This window comes from Acartia tonsa, chromosome 1 (assembly GCF_053477335.1).
Source record: "Acartia tonsa isolate MP-2025a chromosome 1, ASM5347733v1, whole genome shotgun sequence".
Taxonomy (NCBI): Eukaryota; Metazoa; Arthropoda; class Copepoda; order Calanoida; family Acartiidae; genus Acartia; species Acartia tonsa.
In genome coordinates, this window is record NC_137260.1 from 33,213,692 (window position 1) to 33,230,116 (window position 16,425).

Below are 16,425 nucleotides of genomic sequence, written 5' to 3' on the forward strand. Positions count from 1 at the left end.
TGTTCGTTTGTCCTTCCGTTTCAGCGCTTCGCTTTTATGGATGTTGTCATCCTTGTTGTATTTTGTCCTAATTATTTCATCCCTCGTGCTAAATTCCTCTAAGATACATTTCATCCCTTCTTAAAAATTCCCCTTTATCATATCTCCCCCAGAACATCCCCCCTCCTGTCTTTATGTTCCCTGATAAATTCTCCCCCATTTCCTCCTTTTACATAAAATAATTCACCCTACTTTATCTGTCAATCATATTTTAGCATTAGAGCTCCCTAATTTTATGAAAAAAGGGAATTTAATTCTGAAAATAATTTACAAATGCAAAAAAATAGAATTTCATTGTTTGATAATCATAATAAACCTATTTTTAATAACTGGCATAACTGGTATATATATGTCAACATTTTTGATATATTAAGCAACCTGTGTATTCATTTCATCATTGTTTAGATCTTTCTTTAGATTGTCTAAATTGTTTGGATTTTTTTCTATAGTAACTGTTCTTCTTATTTTTATACATAAAAATTTGAACAGGAAAAGACACCAAGTAAATGTTATTAAATCAGAACCCAAGGACGAATATGAACATCATACATAGGATAGGGCTTGCTAAAAATGTTTAAAACAGGATGTACATTTTTATAAACTTTTTATTTATGATCTCCATGGCTAAATAATGTTATTTTCTCATAAATTTATGTTTATGCTTATAGGGACAACCTAAAAGCAAAATGATAATAATTTTCACTATATATTTTTATTAATCTTTTTTCTCACTAGAATAAGACATTAATATTCTATCACAAAGATGTCGCATTGCGACTAGAGGCAAAAATTAGTAATGAAGATGCTCTGAAATTCTATCAGCTACATATGTTTTATTTCTCGGCTGCTATTTAAGATTCAGGACTGCTGTGTGAAGATTTGCATACGAATATGCATCTAGTGTTATTTGATCCGTTGATCTGTAATTTATGTAACAGGGGACATTGATTTTCTATTTGGTTTTTAGGTATTACATCACGAGCTTGCTATAAGTGCATTAATAAGCAAAGAACTCATTAAAAAGTATCTATTTTAAGCATAAGTCACATTTGTCATAATCTAACGAAAATTGAGGATGACAAGATCCATAAATAATAAAACTCGTGAAAAAAATTAAAATATGCCAATCAGACTGACGGAGAAAGTAAGTTATTGGGCAGTTGTCAAGAGAATCTTATTGATAAGTCTAAATCTTTTTCACTCTGGGTAAACCACATTTTCCTCTTTCGACAAACAGACAATGTGTGTTATAGAGCTGCTTCGCAATTTAAAAGTTAAATGAGTTGAAACTGTATTTGTTATATATGTTACACTGCGTGACAGCTCTATAATAAATCCTTTCCATTCATTTAAAAGTTAATCAAGGATACTCTATTCGATTTTTTTGCTGTAATTTTATCAACAATCAACATAGATTATATCACAAAGCCAATTTCAATCTAAGATTTTGGTATTAGTGTTTAATAAGTTAAACATGTGTATATTTACAATAGAGACTATGGACGTGCATATGCTTGTGTTGTGATTGTGTTGAGATGATAAAATGCAGTGAGGTGTCATCTCGGCTTCATGTCATATCTGCGGGTGTGGACACAATACCGCATTTTTTTTCCATCTGTCACTTAAGCGTTATTAGATATAGTCCGAGCATTAAAGTAAAATAATACAGGGGGCACGAGCTATTTCAATCTTTAAATATCAGCCAATAGCGTCGGAAATATAGCCACTGCCAAGTCCATACAAAAGAGCAGAAAGCAATATGAAACGGACGAAAAAGGTCTCCACCACGTGGGTTGTCTGGGTTATAATCTATACTCTTATTGTCCGCGCATAGAAAGGTCGTGCAATAAATTGCTGGGTTGTATTGAAGTTTTTGAGGTCACTTATTTAACATTAATTCATAAACAAAACTATTAGTTAAAACTAGATTAGCTAATTAGATAAATGTCATTTTATGAAAACACATACCTATATATGTTCTATATGTACATATTTTTAAAGATCGTGTTCTATTTTTGGGCGAACAGATAAAAGAGTTAAAAAGATAGAGAATTGATTTAGAAATTAAATAAATCACATCACGGATTTTATGTCCTAAATTTCTTTTTCTTTTCCAATATAAATAAAAGTTATATTTCTTTGAAACCATAAAACATTGTTTGGCATAAAATGTTTTAAATGGCCAATAGTGAACTTTTTATTTACGTTTACACTTACCAGTATATTATGCAACACATAAAGCATAACTACCATGGAACGCTATTTTAATAATGACATTATAGCTGTAGGGAAGTCTAAAGTTTAATAATATCAGAACGAAATTTTAAAAGATTGGAACATAGGGCTCAATTCACGATTGTGAAACAATAGTTCTTCAATTTATCAGTCTGTTGTAAGCAAATACTCAAAATGCAATTTTCAAGTGCATTTTTTTTCATAACCAGTCCACAATAAGGTTGGGCGATTTATAACCAGTACACATTAGGCTGGGCCGATTTATCATCTTTATTTCGTTAGAATTAACTGATTATTTTGAAAACGGAGATGCATCAGCTGTTTTACTTAAATTTCTTTAACGTATTTATATAGAAAAGGCCTCCTTACAAACAGTCTACAATTAGAAGGGTTGATTTTAATGTTTTTTTCTTATTTTGTCATCTAAAATGTAGTATTCTATATTTCCTATTTAGAGGCTAAGAGGATAGCAGAAAACCCTTAAATTTAAACCATTATAAGACTTAACTCTAAAATTAAAATAGCCTATAACTAACTCGAGAATTATATGAAGCTTCACAACAAAAGAGAACTGAATTGGTTAGTTGTTTAAGCTCTAGACAAAACAACTATCTACTTTATATTATGGAACATGTTTTTTTTTAAAGACATATTAATTTCTTTTTCTGTTATTTGTTCATGTTAAGTCGAGTTGATATTCCAGGGTGCCTTCACTGCCGTATATTATAAACTGAGCAATGAGTTTCATACTGGCAAAAAGACACAATAGCAAATAGCTAGAGTAAGTTTAATAGTGGAAGGACAGAGAATGTGAAGGGAAGTCTGTGATGATGATATAATGTGCCTTTCTGGTAATTTGATAATGTGGTGTATAGCGGAAGGGAATGCATACTGCATATTGCACTCATAATATTGTTTAGTTGCATTCATGGAGATATATATATATATATATATATATATATATTATATATTATTATGGATATTATGAGAGATTATCGCACATACTTATAAATTTTTCTCCAGGTGGCTAATATAACGATTTCCCCCATTTGACTTCACCCCATACACCCGATTCCCTCCTCGGACCATAGAAGAACCTTTTTACCAATAACACAGGACTATAAGCAACCTCAATGGACGACAAAAATTAGCCTGTCACAATATCCACCTATTCTGTATCCATTGTTGTATTTTTCTAAAAATTATTACAAAGCAACAGTTTGACCTAAGCAAATAAATGTAACCATTAACAAGATAAAGAAAGTAAAATTAAATATCTAATCATTTAATGATTTTTAAAAAAAGAGTAAAATAATTTTTGTTAGGTATTGTCAAAAAGCTTAGCAAGTGATATTTTCGCAGAAAAGTCAATTCAATTGTGTGTTTTTTAAAATTTCGTAATGCAATAATATCCTATAGAGTTAGATTTATTTTTACCTTAAGTACTTCAAAAAGTATCTACATTTTAGAAAACAGTTGGCTTATGTAAATGTGTAAAATTTATTTTTTTTTAAAGTTTTTTATTCCCTCAGAAAACATATCCCTGTCAATGAGCTAACCATATAAAAATGAAAATGTTGACGATGCAATGTATTTTATATAAAAATAATTAACTTGAATGTAATTTGAATATAGAGGAATGAGTAATTTTCAGGGTAGCTTATATTTAGGGCCTAATATATATTTTATTTTATTTTTTCTCTCACTTTTTTTCTGATTAACACTCTTTATTTCTTCTCTATTCCTTTATACTTTTCTATATTACTCTTTTAGATTATATATTCTATTTTTTATATACTCTATCTTTATGAAAGCTGATATTTTGTTGTTTTTTAATTATCTGCTTAAAACATTTCCATGTAAATTAAACAATCAAAAAGTTATGGCAAGAAACCAACACACATTTTAACACCTTATTAAAATGGAGTCTTTAGTTAACCTTTTCAGGGATTTTTTTGTTGCAATTTTGGCAATTTATTTGTTGTAATATTTCCATCCATTGAAAGGCTATTTTCATTGTTTACACAGATGAATTCTGTGAGTTTGTGTGTGTGTGTGTGTGTGTTCATGTGTGTATGTGTATGCAAATAAAGCAGAGAAGACAAAGATTTAACTAAAGATTATGTGCCATTAATATCTTTCAATGAGTAAAAAGTCAAAAATATTCCTACTATTTAAAACAAAGTTGATTTATGAATAAAGTTAGTTTTTCCTCGCTCTTTTAGAAAGATAAATTCTTTTTTTTTATTAATTTTTGCACCTACCCTGGAGTGTGGGTGTGTAAGTGGGTAAAAGATAAATTGAAATTTTAACATTAAAAACAGTAAAAAATATAGAAAATATACAAAGTTCTTCTCGAAAATAAAAGTACAAAAAAAACAACACAGGTAAAATCATTACTGAACGCATGTAAAATAACAGTCTTGATAATCAGAAGCTGAAAGATAGAAAAATATATTTGATTTATATCCATATTTTATTTCAGCAAACTGCGGAACTGATCGACCTAAAACCTGACCCCAACTTCTCCACGCCGACCAGCTCCACACCCAACAGCAAACCAGCCGTCAGCTTCCACACTGTCCTGGACGCGCCGCCAGGCTTTGACGGCCGCCGGCTAGCATCCGCTGAGTACAAACAAAGCCGCCGTAGCGGCAATTGGAAAAATATATTTAGCATCCCTTCTGTTAAACAAAGTGCGCCACAGTTGCTGCGAAGCATGGGAGGATCCCGTAGCAGTCATAGAGATCTGCGGGCAAGCCATAAGGAAATTCGCGGGAGCCATCGAGAGATTAACATTGACGAGGCGGCCATGATGTTGCCGGAAAACAAGCCGCTGAACTACCGGCCGCGCCCGAAGTCGGAGCTCAATCTGTCCTACTCTGTACAGGTACGTTCTTGTTCTATTATTTTTTTCCTTTTCAATAATCTTGTTGTTCCAAAACTTTAACTATTCCTTTTAATTTTTTTTTGCTGTTAACTTTCCCCCTTACATTTGCACCCCACAGGGCCTTAAGGGTAAACCAAGACTAATAGATAGAGAAACACGAACATCATATTACTTTTCTTATTTATAATTATACTTATCTAAAACCTAGGGACTTAATATTTTCATCAAAAAATGTCCTTCACTACATAAACAGACTCCTTACTGTGTAATATCCGAACACAATACAGAAAATCTTATAAAGCAATATCTCTCTTCAATACGCCAGATGCCTTTTTAATCCCCCCTACCCCCTGTAATACGCCTGTGAGGATTCTTTTAGGATAGGTTAAGTGTGGTTCAAGAGAGCTACATGGGATAGGTGTCCTACAGTTAGAGCTATCAACAGGTTCTAGAAAATATGTGTTTATAAAAGGAATAATGATAAGGGGAGGGATGTTGGTTCTACTGGCCGATTGGTGCATTTTCTGGTTGAATCTCCTTTTTTTTATGAATAAAGGATTGAGTATTGAATTCTACAGTAATATTACATTCAAAATCCTTATCAATCCATTAAAAAATAGTAAAATCTTTATCTAAGGGTCTAACTTGCTGTTCATAGGCCAAAGCATTCCCTCTTATTTTTGTGTGGCGCTCGGTATATAGCCATTTATTTATCGTTTTACCCTAACTTTTTATGATGTTTTCCTTTATAAGGTTAGATTAACTATTAGTAGAATACAATAGTGTGCAAATATCAACAAATTTAGATTTGACACTTTCACGATCTTTATTACTGTTGAAAAGCAAAGTAATTTCCAGGGCTCGACAGCCGCGTGCAAGGCTCAATGAAAGCTACTTCATAAATGGAAAATGTCCATATACTGTGATTTAGTTTGATTTGTCTTAGGTCAACCTATTCCTATAGCTGCTCTGTTCACACCCTATAGAATTTTTAAGTTTAAGTTATATTCAAATTCTTATTTTGGATGAAATTGTCCTTGTAAGATTTTAAAAGATACAAATTTCATCTTAGAGTACAATTTCATTTAAGTTATTTTGCACTTGTGGCTTGATTGAGTTAATAATTGAATTCATATGTGTTTAACATTTTCAGGGAGGGACATTGGGCTGTTTATTACACTAGTCCCCAAAGTTTTATAATAACGTTTCCTTATAAGTTGGCTTAACAACTTTGGAGACTTTTATTGAATTTTGATTTGTTGGTCATTAATAAAGTTAAGTATCCAAACGTTTCTACCACAAACTGTAATATAAAAATTTTGTGGATCAACAATTTATCGACCGTTAAAATCCCTGACAATTTTAGATATTTAAAAATCACAAAAAAATTTGAAGCACATAAGAGTGGGAATGTAATTCACTCTCTCTGTTTTTAGAAATATTGCTTACTATTTTTCATTATCAAGGTTAAATCTTATCAAAATGATGATGATTTAACAAAAACATTGCAATTCTTATCATAACAAAGTTTCTTACAAAATTTGATAAGTATCTATATTTTTAAATAAAGATGTACGCCGCAGGGCAGCTAATATATGATTTTTGTCTGTCTGTACGTCACTTTCAATCCGACAAAATGGTAGAAACACACTCCTATGTCTAATCTAGTAGACTTACATACAAAACTTCTGAAATCTGACTATTTGTTATACTGATTTAGATTTTCTGAATATGCCATAGATTATAAATTTAATATACAATTTGTCAACTGGTTAATTTTTATCATTTACATAGAAATACTTAAAATTGTAAATTGATATAAAAAATTCCACAGCATAATTCAATTCATTATAAATGTGCATATGTAAAAACACAAGGAAAGAAATGTCCATAGATCATATATGTAGAATCAAAAAGACAAATAAGTGTATATCTTCCACCCAACTTAAATGATTCAAAATGCTGTCTTAGTATCTTGATAAAAAGTCATAAGATTTTTTTAAAAATAGAATCTTGTACATTTTATAAATACAAACACAGTACGCGAGTCTAAGCGTTATAAAAATATATTTGTGTGCTTTAAAAAACTCTTCCTCAAACGTTACTTGGCTTTCAGTGTAAAATTTAGATGATCCTTCAAAACAATTATTTTTTTAGAAGAACAATAGCCAAATTTGGGAATTTTAAGATGCTACTTATTCTTAAATTACTTTTGTACATTGCATTTTTTCAGTAAAATACTTAATTAATTAATTTTCATCATTCCAAAGGGTGTACTATACTGGCTACAAGCCCATGTGTTCGTTTTATTGGAGTTGTGCTATTTTTAACAGACGTGGTTTTGTGTGACAGTCCTTAACAATTTAGCTTGTATGTCACACCCTTCTTTAGTGTACCATAAATGTTTTATTGGTCAAATCAAAATTCTGCACCTTTTCTTGTAATACGTTTATACATTGGGGTAGATTTGGTGTAGGAAGATTAGATTAATTACAGAAACAACAACAAATTTTATGTTTTTATTTATAATGATGTTATATCATAAAATGTTGCAATTTAATCAAGAATTGGAAGGGATAAGACAATGAACGATAAATTTATGTTTTAAGTTCTCAGAAAGCATCTAAAGCTGAAATGGTTCACTTAAACAATGAAGCTTCTTATATGTTTAGGGAAGCTTTATAATTACGTTCCTTTCCTTCAGGGCCTCTAGAGGTCTCTAGTGGCGTAATCGCAAGTCTTAAAAAAACAGTAATTGTTTATTTTGTGGAATAACTTTAATGAATAAAATGATAATACAAAACTCTTTCATTTACTAGTTTTATTACACAAACATTCAAAGACTAATTGATCAGTATATCATATATGGACAAACTAATTCTAGAACAGAACCGATGAAGATTTAGTTATGTATTTAACTTTTGTTTTAGTTTTCATTAGTGCAGCTACCTTGCAACGAGAGTCTGTTTAAACGTTTTTATGTCCGTTAATTTTTCTGTCAATTAAGAGTCATTACATTTGCCTTTCTTACATAGTTCAAAACTTCAAGACTTAAGATTATTTGCTGTATTATTTCTGATTATTTTTTTTTCTTTTTCTGTTTTTAGTGTATTACTTTTTAGTTTCAGTTTTAAAATTTAGAATTTGAATCTTAAAGTAATTGCTTTTTGTACTGTTTTACCTTCACTTGAGGAGTTTAATCTCCAGTCCCAAAACAATCTATTCATCTTTTCACTGAATTTAATTAAAATAATAATTCTTTCATTTATTTTAATTTATCTAATTTAAATGTATGACTACTTGAAAAAGAAATGTTTTATTTATATTTAATCATTAGTAGAAAATAATGTTTGAAAAGGAAGTGTGAATTGACAGGGATTAAGGGTATGGCAACTAAAGACAATATTTTCCCCCACTGAGCTGTTATCATATCATCATAAAAATGTAGTCATATAATAAAAATGATAATATCAGCCATACTACATATATCTAAGGCTACGTAGTTGAAAAAGATCATCAGAATAAAAATCTGTAATCATAAAGAAATGCAATATTTTGATAAATGTAGCAAAAATAATCATTTAACTGTTGGTGATTTAAGTTTTCTTTAGGTTCAGTATCATGTTCGCAAAATATTTGACTTTTTAAAATAAAATGAGTTTCACCTATAGGCCTTAAGGGGAGCTGCCGCTGGTTAAAAAATAAAGTCTTAAATCCGTTCTGTCCTGTTGTAAGCCAAAGTGACATCTGGTGTCCAAAAACCGCATTTCTTCACCGCAAGAGTAAAAAAAGATCACTCAATCAGGGATGGATAAGTATACAGAAAAGAAAAAAAAATTCTAACATTTTTCTTTTAATGTGCACTGTGCAGTAACTCTTTGGTACCGACCGTACGTCTGTCAGTAAAGTTTTAGCGCTGAGTTACCATTTAAGAAGTCATTTCCAGTGTTGACACTACCTGCCAAACTATAACCTTAAATTTCTATATATGTTTTAATACAATAAGTAGATAAAAAGATAAAATTTTCTGCTTATTTAATACTCGATTGTTTTATGCATTGTCTATTAATGTAATTTGGGATACACGTCTTAGCGTTTACACATACATACAAGCACACACACACAAAACACACAAACATACACACACGCACACAAACACACACGCACACAAACACACACGCACACAAACACACAATATTAAATCATATTTTCTTCACCGCAAGTGTAAAAAAAATCACACAAAACTCAATCAATTTCTTAAACAATTTACCAAGATAATGCCTCATTCTAAAAGGCGTAGCTTTAACTAGAATAACGTTTAAACCAGTAGTTCTTGAATTACTTTTTTTTGCAAATTATTTCAATAATTTTTCATAGAAGCTAAGCTTTAACTTTGTAGTTTAAAAATTAAATCATTATGGGGAATATTTTGTATTTTTGGTACTAAGTTATCCTTGTTAACTTATAATATAAGAGTATTATAAAGAAGCTTCGCTACTAAAAGCAGTAAAAAAGGAAACCAATAAATTATACATGTGAGTGCAGTTCAGAATTTTATAATTCAAAAATAAAATTTATATTAGAAGGTAAATATCTTTAATTTGGTTCTTCTCAATTATTAAGATAAATTTATTTATATATATTGTAAACGACCTTTTGCTGAATATCCTGAAGCACCCGTCAAAGTACCAAGAAGCACGCTGAATCCTTTATATTCCTGGTTTATTAGAGCTGCATTTGAATCGTATTTTAATGGGTGCACTATTTTGGTTTGGGGTAAGAATTAGTACTCTAATAGGGGGTGGGGGCTGGAAAAGGCGGGGATTTGCGCAATTTTACAACCACATTACATTACAACATATGGCAATTGAAGGCAGATCGGCATCTAAATCCGCCATATTTACCGCAACCGCCAAAGCCTCCCAACAACTGCATATAGCTGCAACCATATACACGCAACTTTTTCGCACTGATTGAAGAATTCTGAAAAGTATATATCAACCAACATGCTATTTATACAATAATTTTACGTTTTTTTTGTCAACTTTATAGCAATTAATAAATTTTCATAAATGAAATATTAATATGTATGAATGGCTGAAATGCGATGTTTAGCTTCATATAGGTCTTAGGATGGCTTTGGGCCATTTTTAAAAAGTATTTAAGTCCCCATTTGGTTTTGGACAATTTGCTATGCCCCCCCCCCTCTTCCGTCTTCGAAATTTGATCCTCTACATGAATGTTAAAGGCGCAGCCGCCTCTGTAACTTTATTCTAATGTTGACAATATGACAAATCTTAGTCGATATAATAGCAGCACAAAAGTTGAACAGAATTTCTAATTTAAAAGATATAATAACTGTATTGTGTTGATTACTTTTGACCAAAGAGTATTTTCATTTCCTTTACAGGGAAGCTAGAAGGGGTAAAATGTCCCAAAATTATGCATACATTAAAAACTTTTGGTTCTAATAGTTGTAATTAATTCATACTTGAATTTTTTACTCGTAAACCTTATATTTATTTTTGCTAGAGGCTTTGACCCTATTGTCTATCAAAGTGACTTTATGTTTTTTTTTGTAATAACAGCATAAAAGTAGAACTTTACTTTACTTTACTATCTGTTTTTCCATTTAAAGTCTTGCAGAGTGAGATTACGCCTGCAGCGTATACATTCTATATAAACACAACTCTTTAGGTGCCCCATTACTTCCGTATATGTTTCAATATCAGAATTGCTTTTTATTGCAACATCACAGACAGCTCATTAACCTTTACTTATCTATAATTCGCTATTGCTATTTTCACAGATGAAATTTAAGATAGAGGCTGTTTTTTTGACGTCGGTATTTCAGTCATGCAACAAAATATAAAAAAAAATACCTGTGAAAGGTTAGCTCCAATATACTTATATTCTTGATTTTATCAAATACACTTAAAACCACCTCGTCCGTATTCCAATCCATGATTTCAGCCATGTGTGGAAGGGAATGCCCACCAACTTATTACACTCTAAATTGTTATATTTCAATCTAAAATTAATATATTTCATTTAGAAAAAGCACATTTTATTACACAAAACTCTTTCGTGTATAAAAGGGAAACATTTGCCTTGCTAGAGAATATAACAGCCTTAAACCTGCTTAAAACTATTATATACTTGGAAACTAAGAGACATATTTGACTTTATGTCAACTTATAAAATTGTACGGACTAGGAAGATATTTTTAGTGACGTAAATACATACGGACATACAGTGACTGCAGAAAAACTCATATCAAAACAAATTGCAAACAATGCTGCAAAGTCTGCTCACACCCCTCCTTAACCAAACTTTAGATTAAAAAAATTTCCCAAACATTTGGACAATTGGGCGTTCAAATAGGACCTAGTGGTAGTTAGAATCAGTTGAGAACAAAATCCCAGCCGTTCCTTCTTGCCAGATATCACCATTTTAAGATTTTTAGTAAAATTGCACTAAATATCCAAATACAAACTTAAATCTACTTTGAATTTTTTAGTATAATTTTAGTGAGACAGCTCAATAACAGAGAATCTTTGCTCCTGTGGCTAAACTTACTGCCTGGAGTCCCTAACAGAGAGTGCCTTTATGTGTTAACACAAGTAGGGATTCGAACCCATTCCCAAAACTAGCCAAAGTAGAATAGCTGTGTATTACAGCATTAGGTCAGTATTTTCACCACTGACAGGTGGAAGGCAAGGCCTATCCTAACCAGAAACCCGATCATTCACTCACAGGCCCCAGTGGAGCACCTTGGAGGTCTGCACCACATGTTTAGTGGGGTGTTCACCTGCACCCATGGATTGGGTAGGTTGAGACCTAATGGTGCTCACAGGCTCCCATTTATCCTGCCATTTGGGCAAAGCTTAAAATAATGTCACACACCTGGCCCCTAAAATGGGCTGTCAGTTACTCCCCTGCCAATGATAGATCAGCACAGCCGCCATGGAAGGATAGCTGCAGGTGGTGGGCCGCATACCTTCACTCAAGATGCAAGTTAGCCCTATTCTGATTTTGATCCTCCAGGAGATCATGTTAGTGTGCATCTTGAACTATGCCCAGAGCCTGGGAGGGTTCTTTCTGAGGGAGTTGGGGACACCATTACTGTTTGACAAACCCAAGCTGATGGTATGAATCAATAGGGAGAGTAGCCATGGTCGCCCCGACTCACATTAAGCAAGTGGTCACAGCCCTGCCAAGCCTGGGGAAGGCCCAACGCCCCTTCCACAAACAGCTGCTAAAGACAAGAAGCCCTCTAGCTGTAAAATCAACTGTCTGGCCAGGGCAGCTTTCATGGGGCCACAGCCCTTGTCCCCATCGACTTTCACGAGGTCAAGGAGTACCTGTTCAGAGCTGACTGATGACCAGGATATGGGTAGCGTGAAGTTCTTGGCCATTCCCATCAATATAGGGGCCTGGGCCCCTCAAAAGGTAAAACTGAACAGGGGCTATTCTTAGTTGTACATCCCCATGGTGTTCAATGTGCCTCCAGGAGGTGCGACTGCATCAAACGGCCCCCCAGGAGAGAGATGGTGGTCAAGACCAGGCCTAACTTTCCAGTGCAGGGGATCCCAGGTAAAACTTTAACAAGGAGCTGAACCTGCTGATCACCAACAACAGCTAGAAGGTATCCAAAGGGGCATGCATTGCCTGATCCCAATAATGTAATATACAGCTATTCCACCATGGATAGTTTCAAACAGTAACTGTGTCCCCAACTCATGCATTGCTTAATGTGAATGGGGGTGACCATGGCTACTCTCCCTATTGATCCATATCATCAGCTCGGGTTTGTCAAACAGTAATGGTGTCCCCAACTCCCTCAGAAAGAACCCTCCCAGGTTCAGGGCATAGTTCAAGATGCACACTACCATGATCTCCTGGAGGATCAAGATCAGGGTAGTGCTAACTTGCATCTTGAGCAAAGGTATGTGGCCCACCACCTGCAGCTATCCTTTCATGGCGGCTGTGCTGATCTGTGATTGGCAGGGAAGCATCTCATGGACAGAGCACAAGCCAGGTGTGTGACATCACTCTGAGCTTGGCCCAAATGGCAGGGTTCATGGGAGTCTGAGGACACCATTGGGTCTCAACCTGCCCAATCCATAGGTGCAGGTGAACAACACCCCAGAAAACAAGTAGACCTCCAAGGTGCTTCACTGGGGCCTGTGGGTGAATGATCGGGTTTCCGGTTAGGATTGGCCTTGCCTTCCATCTGTTAGTGGTGAAAATACTAACCTAATGCTGTAATACACAGCTATTCCACATTAGTTAGTTTTGGGAATGGGTTCGAATCCCTACTTGTGTTAACACATAAAGGCACTCTCTGTTAGGGACACCAGGTAGTCAGTTTGGTCACAGGAGCAAAGATACTCTGTTTTGGGACTGTCTCACTAAAATTATACTAAAAAATTTAAAGAAGATTTCAGTTTGTATTTGGATATTTAGTGCAATTTTACTAAAAATCTTAAAATGGCGATATCTGGCAAGAAGGAACGGCTGGGATTTTGTTCTCAACTGATTCTAACTACCACTAGGTCCTATTTGAACGCCCAATTGTCCGAATGTTTGGGAAATTTTTTTAATCTAAAGTTCGGTTAAGGAGGGGTGTGTGCTTTCTTCTCCCTCTAACCAAACAACAAAAGCTGGTTCTGCCCCAGGGGTTAAAATTCATTGTACAACTTTGCGACTGACGGCGGACTGACGGCTCTTTTACCATCAAATTAAAAATGTGAGACAATGTGAAACTCTTTTTGTAATTAGAAATAATTGAAACTGTTAAGATTTCTACTGGTTTCTTTTTTTACATTGTGTATTTCAATAAGTTGTATGATGCCTGTCCATATAAACTTTTCTACTTGCTCGTTTTAAGTACATTTGTCAACCTATTTCAATCTCTCAGTCTGTATATCTGTCTGTCTGTCGATACCACTGTCAAAAAAATTTTTTTTGTTGAATCATTTCGATTTTCTTTAAAGAAAAACTGTTCAGACCAGTGTTGATTTAGAATATTTTTTGGAATGAGGATTGAGCTTTAACTACTCAAAAAAATCTTGCCTTTTATTACTTTTGTCTTTTTTCAGGACTCCACCCTGATGTTAACTCCTCTGAAAAACAACGAGTTCCAGGTGTCGACAACAAATCAGTTTAGCTACCTGCCCTACCAACAAAACCTTCACAACTATAACAACACCACCAAACAACATGGCGGCAACGGCCAACAGCCTTTTGCGCGCACCAACAAATTGCGCCAAAATTTTGGCAAAAAATCGGGGAACAGACCGAAGTCTGTGGATTTTGAAGTTCTACGGTCAGTGGAGAATATATGTAAACATTCTTCCAAACATGGGTCGGGTATAACGTACACTCCCAACGGAATGCTGACCCATGATCTAGAGTCGTTAGGTCAGCTGCGCTCCAGTCAGCGAGACAGGTTTAGGCGGTCAGATTGGGGAGGTATTGCGGCTCATTCAGCTACAAAAGTGTAAAAAAATCTTAATGGAGTGAAAAATTTACTATATAAATAAAAATTGTAATGAGAGTCGAATCCAATTACAATAAAATTATTGTTCATTTTGTTTCAAAATAAAATTATTCAGTGGAAAAATTGAATTTTAAAAATTCAAATTTAGGTTGTCTGAAGATGAATCTAGTTATTTCATTCTTTGTAATATTAAGGACATAGCTTAAGAATGATTAATTTTAAATGTAAACGGTGAAAAAACACTAAAAGAAAATAAAAAAAAATTACGAAGTGTGGGAATAAGTGACTTTAAGAACGCAAATCGCGTGTTCTTTGAAATAATTAAATGAAATAAACTTGCTTAGTTGAAACACAGGCTAAAAACTAAATTTTGTTACAAAAATAAAAATCTCTAAGTGACATATTTTAATATATATGTAAGTTAATGCTAACAATTAAGTAAAAATAAAACTTAAGATTATTGTTTTAATATTTTTTGTATGTATAAATAAGAGGGATAAAGGGATAGGTATTTTATACACAAAAAGTTTTATTATTTCTTTGTGTTTTGCTTTTGGCGCTGTCCAAAACCTTAATAATCCCTAAAATAGCCAAATACCACCATAGGAAACCTTTCCAGAACATTCTAAACATTTTATAGATCTTTTGATTTCGATAAATCTAGTGTGAATTTGTATCATAAAAATACATTCATTAAAGTAATTAACTTTTTAAAAGTTTGTTTTGAATATTTTCGATTTCTTTATAAAACTTTAACCCTTTTTATTGATACCTATTCCTTTTAGAAAAAACCATATAAATGTCCCTTTATCCCTACATAAATGTAAACGGGTGCTCTATCACTTACGCATATTAACATATCTCGAACTTTTAGGTGCTGTATCAACAATTCTTTGTTCTGATAATTTAATGATTTAACATTTTTTGCGAAAGTGTAGGCGCACCATACAAAACTGGGCAATTACTGTTGAGTCTGTGATATTAAAATAATATAAATACAAGTAGTAGTTATCATTATAAATTAATTAATAATGTAAATTTAATCTTTTTTTCCTAATAATAATAAATTCCTTTTTGTAATCGTTGTTATTTACTATTAATTTTGTCTATATATTAGAAAACAATCATGCATATTTTAAACCTTCTACACAAGGAAGCCAAGCAAGTATCTTAAAGAGTAGCTTCACCTTTCAAAGAAAAATAAGACAATATAAATTCTTCATTTTTTCTTTGAACTTGACAAACAAATGTAGGCGGATTTTTGCAACCAAGAATAAGAAAGACTAACAGATAGGTAGATAATTTAAGTGTTTGTTTTTAGATGGATAGACAGTTGGATATATGGATATTAAGAAAGAATGAAAATCTCTTTGAAATGATAAATTAGACAAAAAAGGTAAAAAAAAGTAAAGGAGAGAAAATAAGGACGTCCAATTTTTTTTTCGAGGGAGGTAAAATGATTGGTTTCGAAGGTTTGTGGGGGTAATCTAAGGTATTTAAAAAAATTTAGAGGGGTAAAATAAGGGCTTTAAAGATTGAGGGAGGTAAACACCTATTTACCCCCTTCCCTTTGACTATATGGGGAGAAAAACTATCATTACATAAAGAATTTGGAATAGAGAGACCTACAGAGGCTCATATAGAACTGCTTTGCTTCTAGGAATATGCATAGATAGATGGATGTATAGATAGACAGATAGAAAGATATGTTAACCACTAAAGAAGAGAATTTTTGACCAAACAATTAATTTGTCGG

At 33.0% G+C, this 16,425-nt stretch overlaps 1 protein-coding gene across 2 annotated transcripts in view; it reads left to right on the forward strand.

Annotated features, from left to right (window-relative positions):
- LOC145317402 (uncharacterized) overlaps nt 1–15,535 on the forward strand; it is a 184,337-nt gene extending 168,802 nt beyond the window's left edge. For both annotated transcript variants that reach the window (XM_080158469.1, XM_080158480.1), the window contains 2 exons: nt 4,760–5,164; nt 14,269–15,535. In XM_080158469.1, coding sequence (XP_080014595.1) covers nt 4,760–5,164; nt 14,269–14,673 — 810 coding nt within the window. In that variant the 3' untranslated portion in view covers nt 14,674–15,535. The remainder of the gene's footprint in view (nt 1–4,759; nt 5,165–14,268) is intronic.
- Nucleotides 15,536–16,425: the final 890 nt, after the last annotated feature.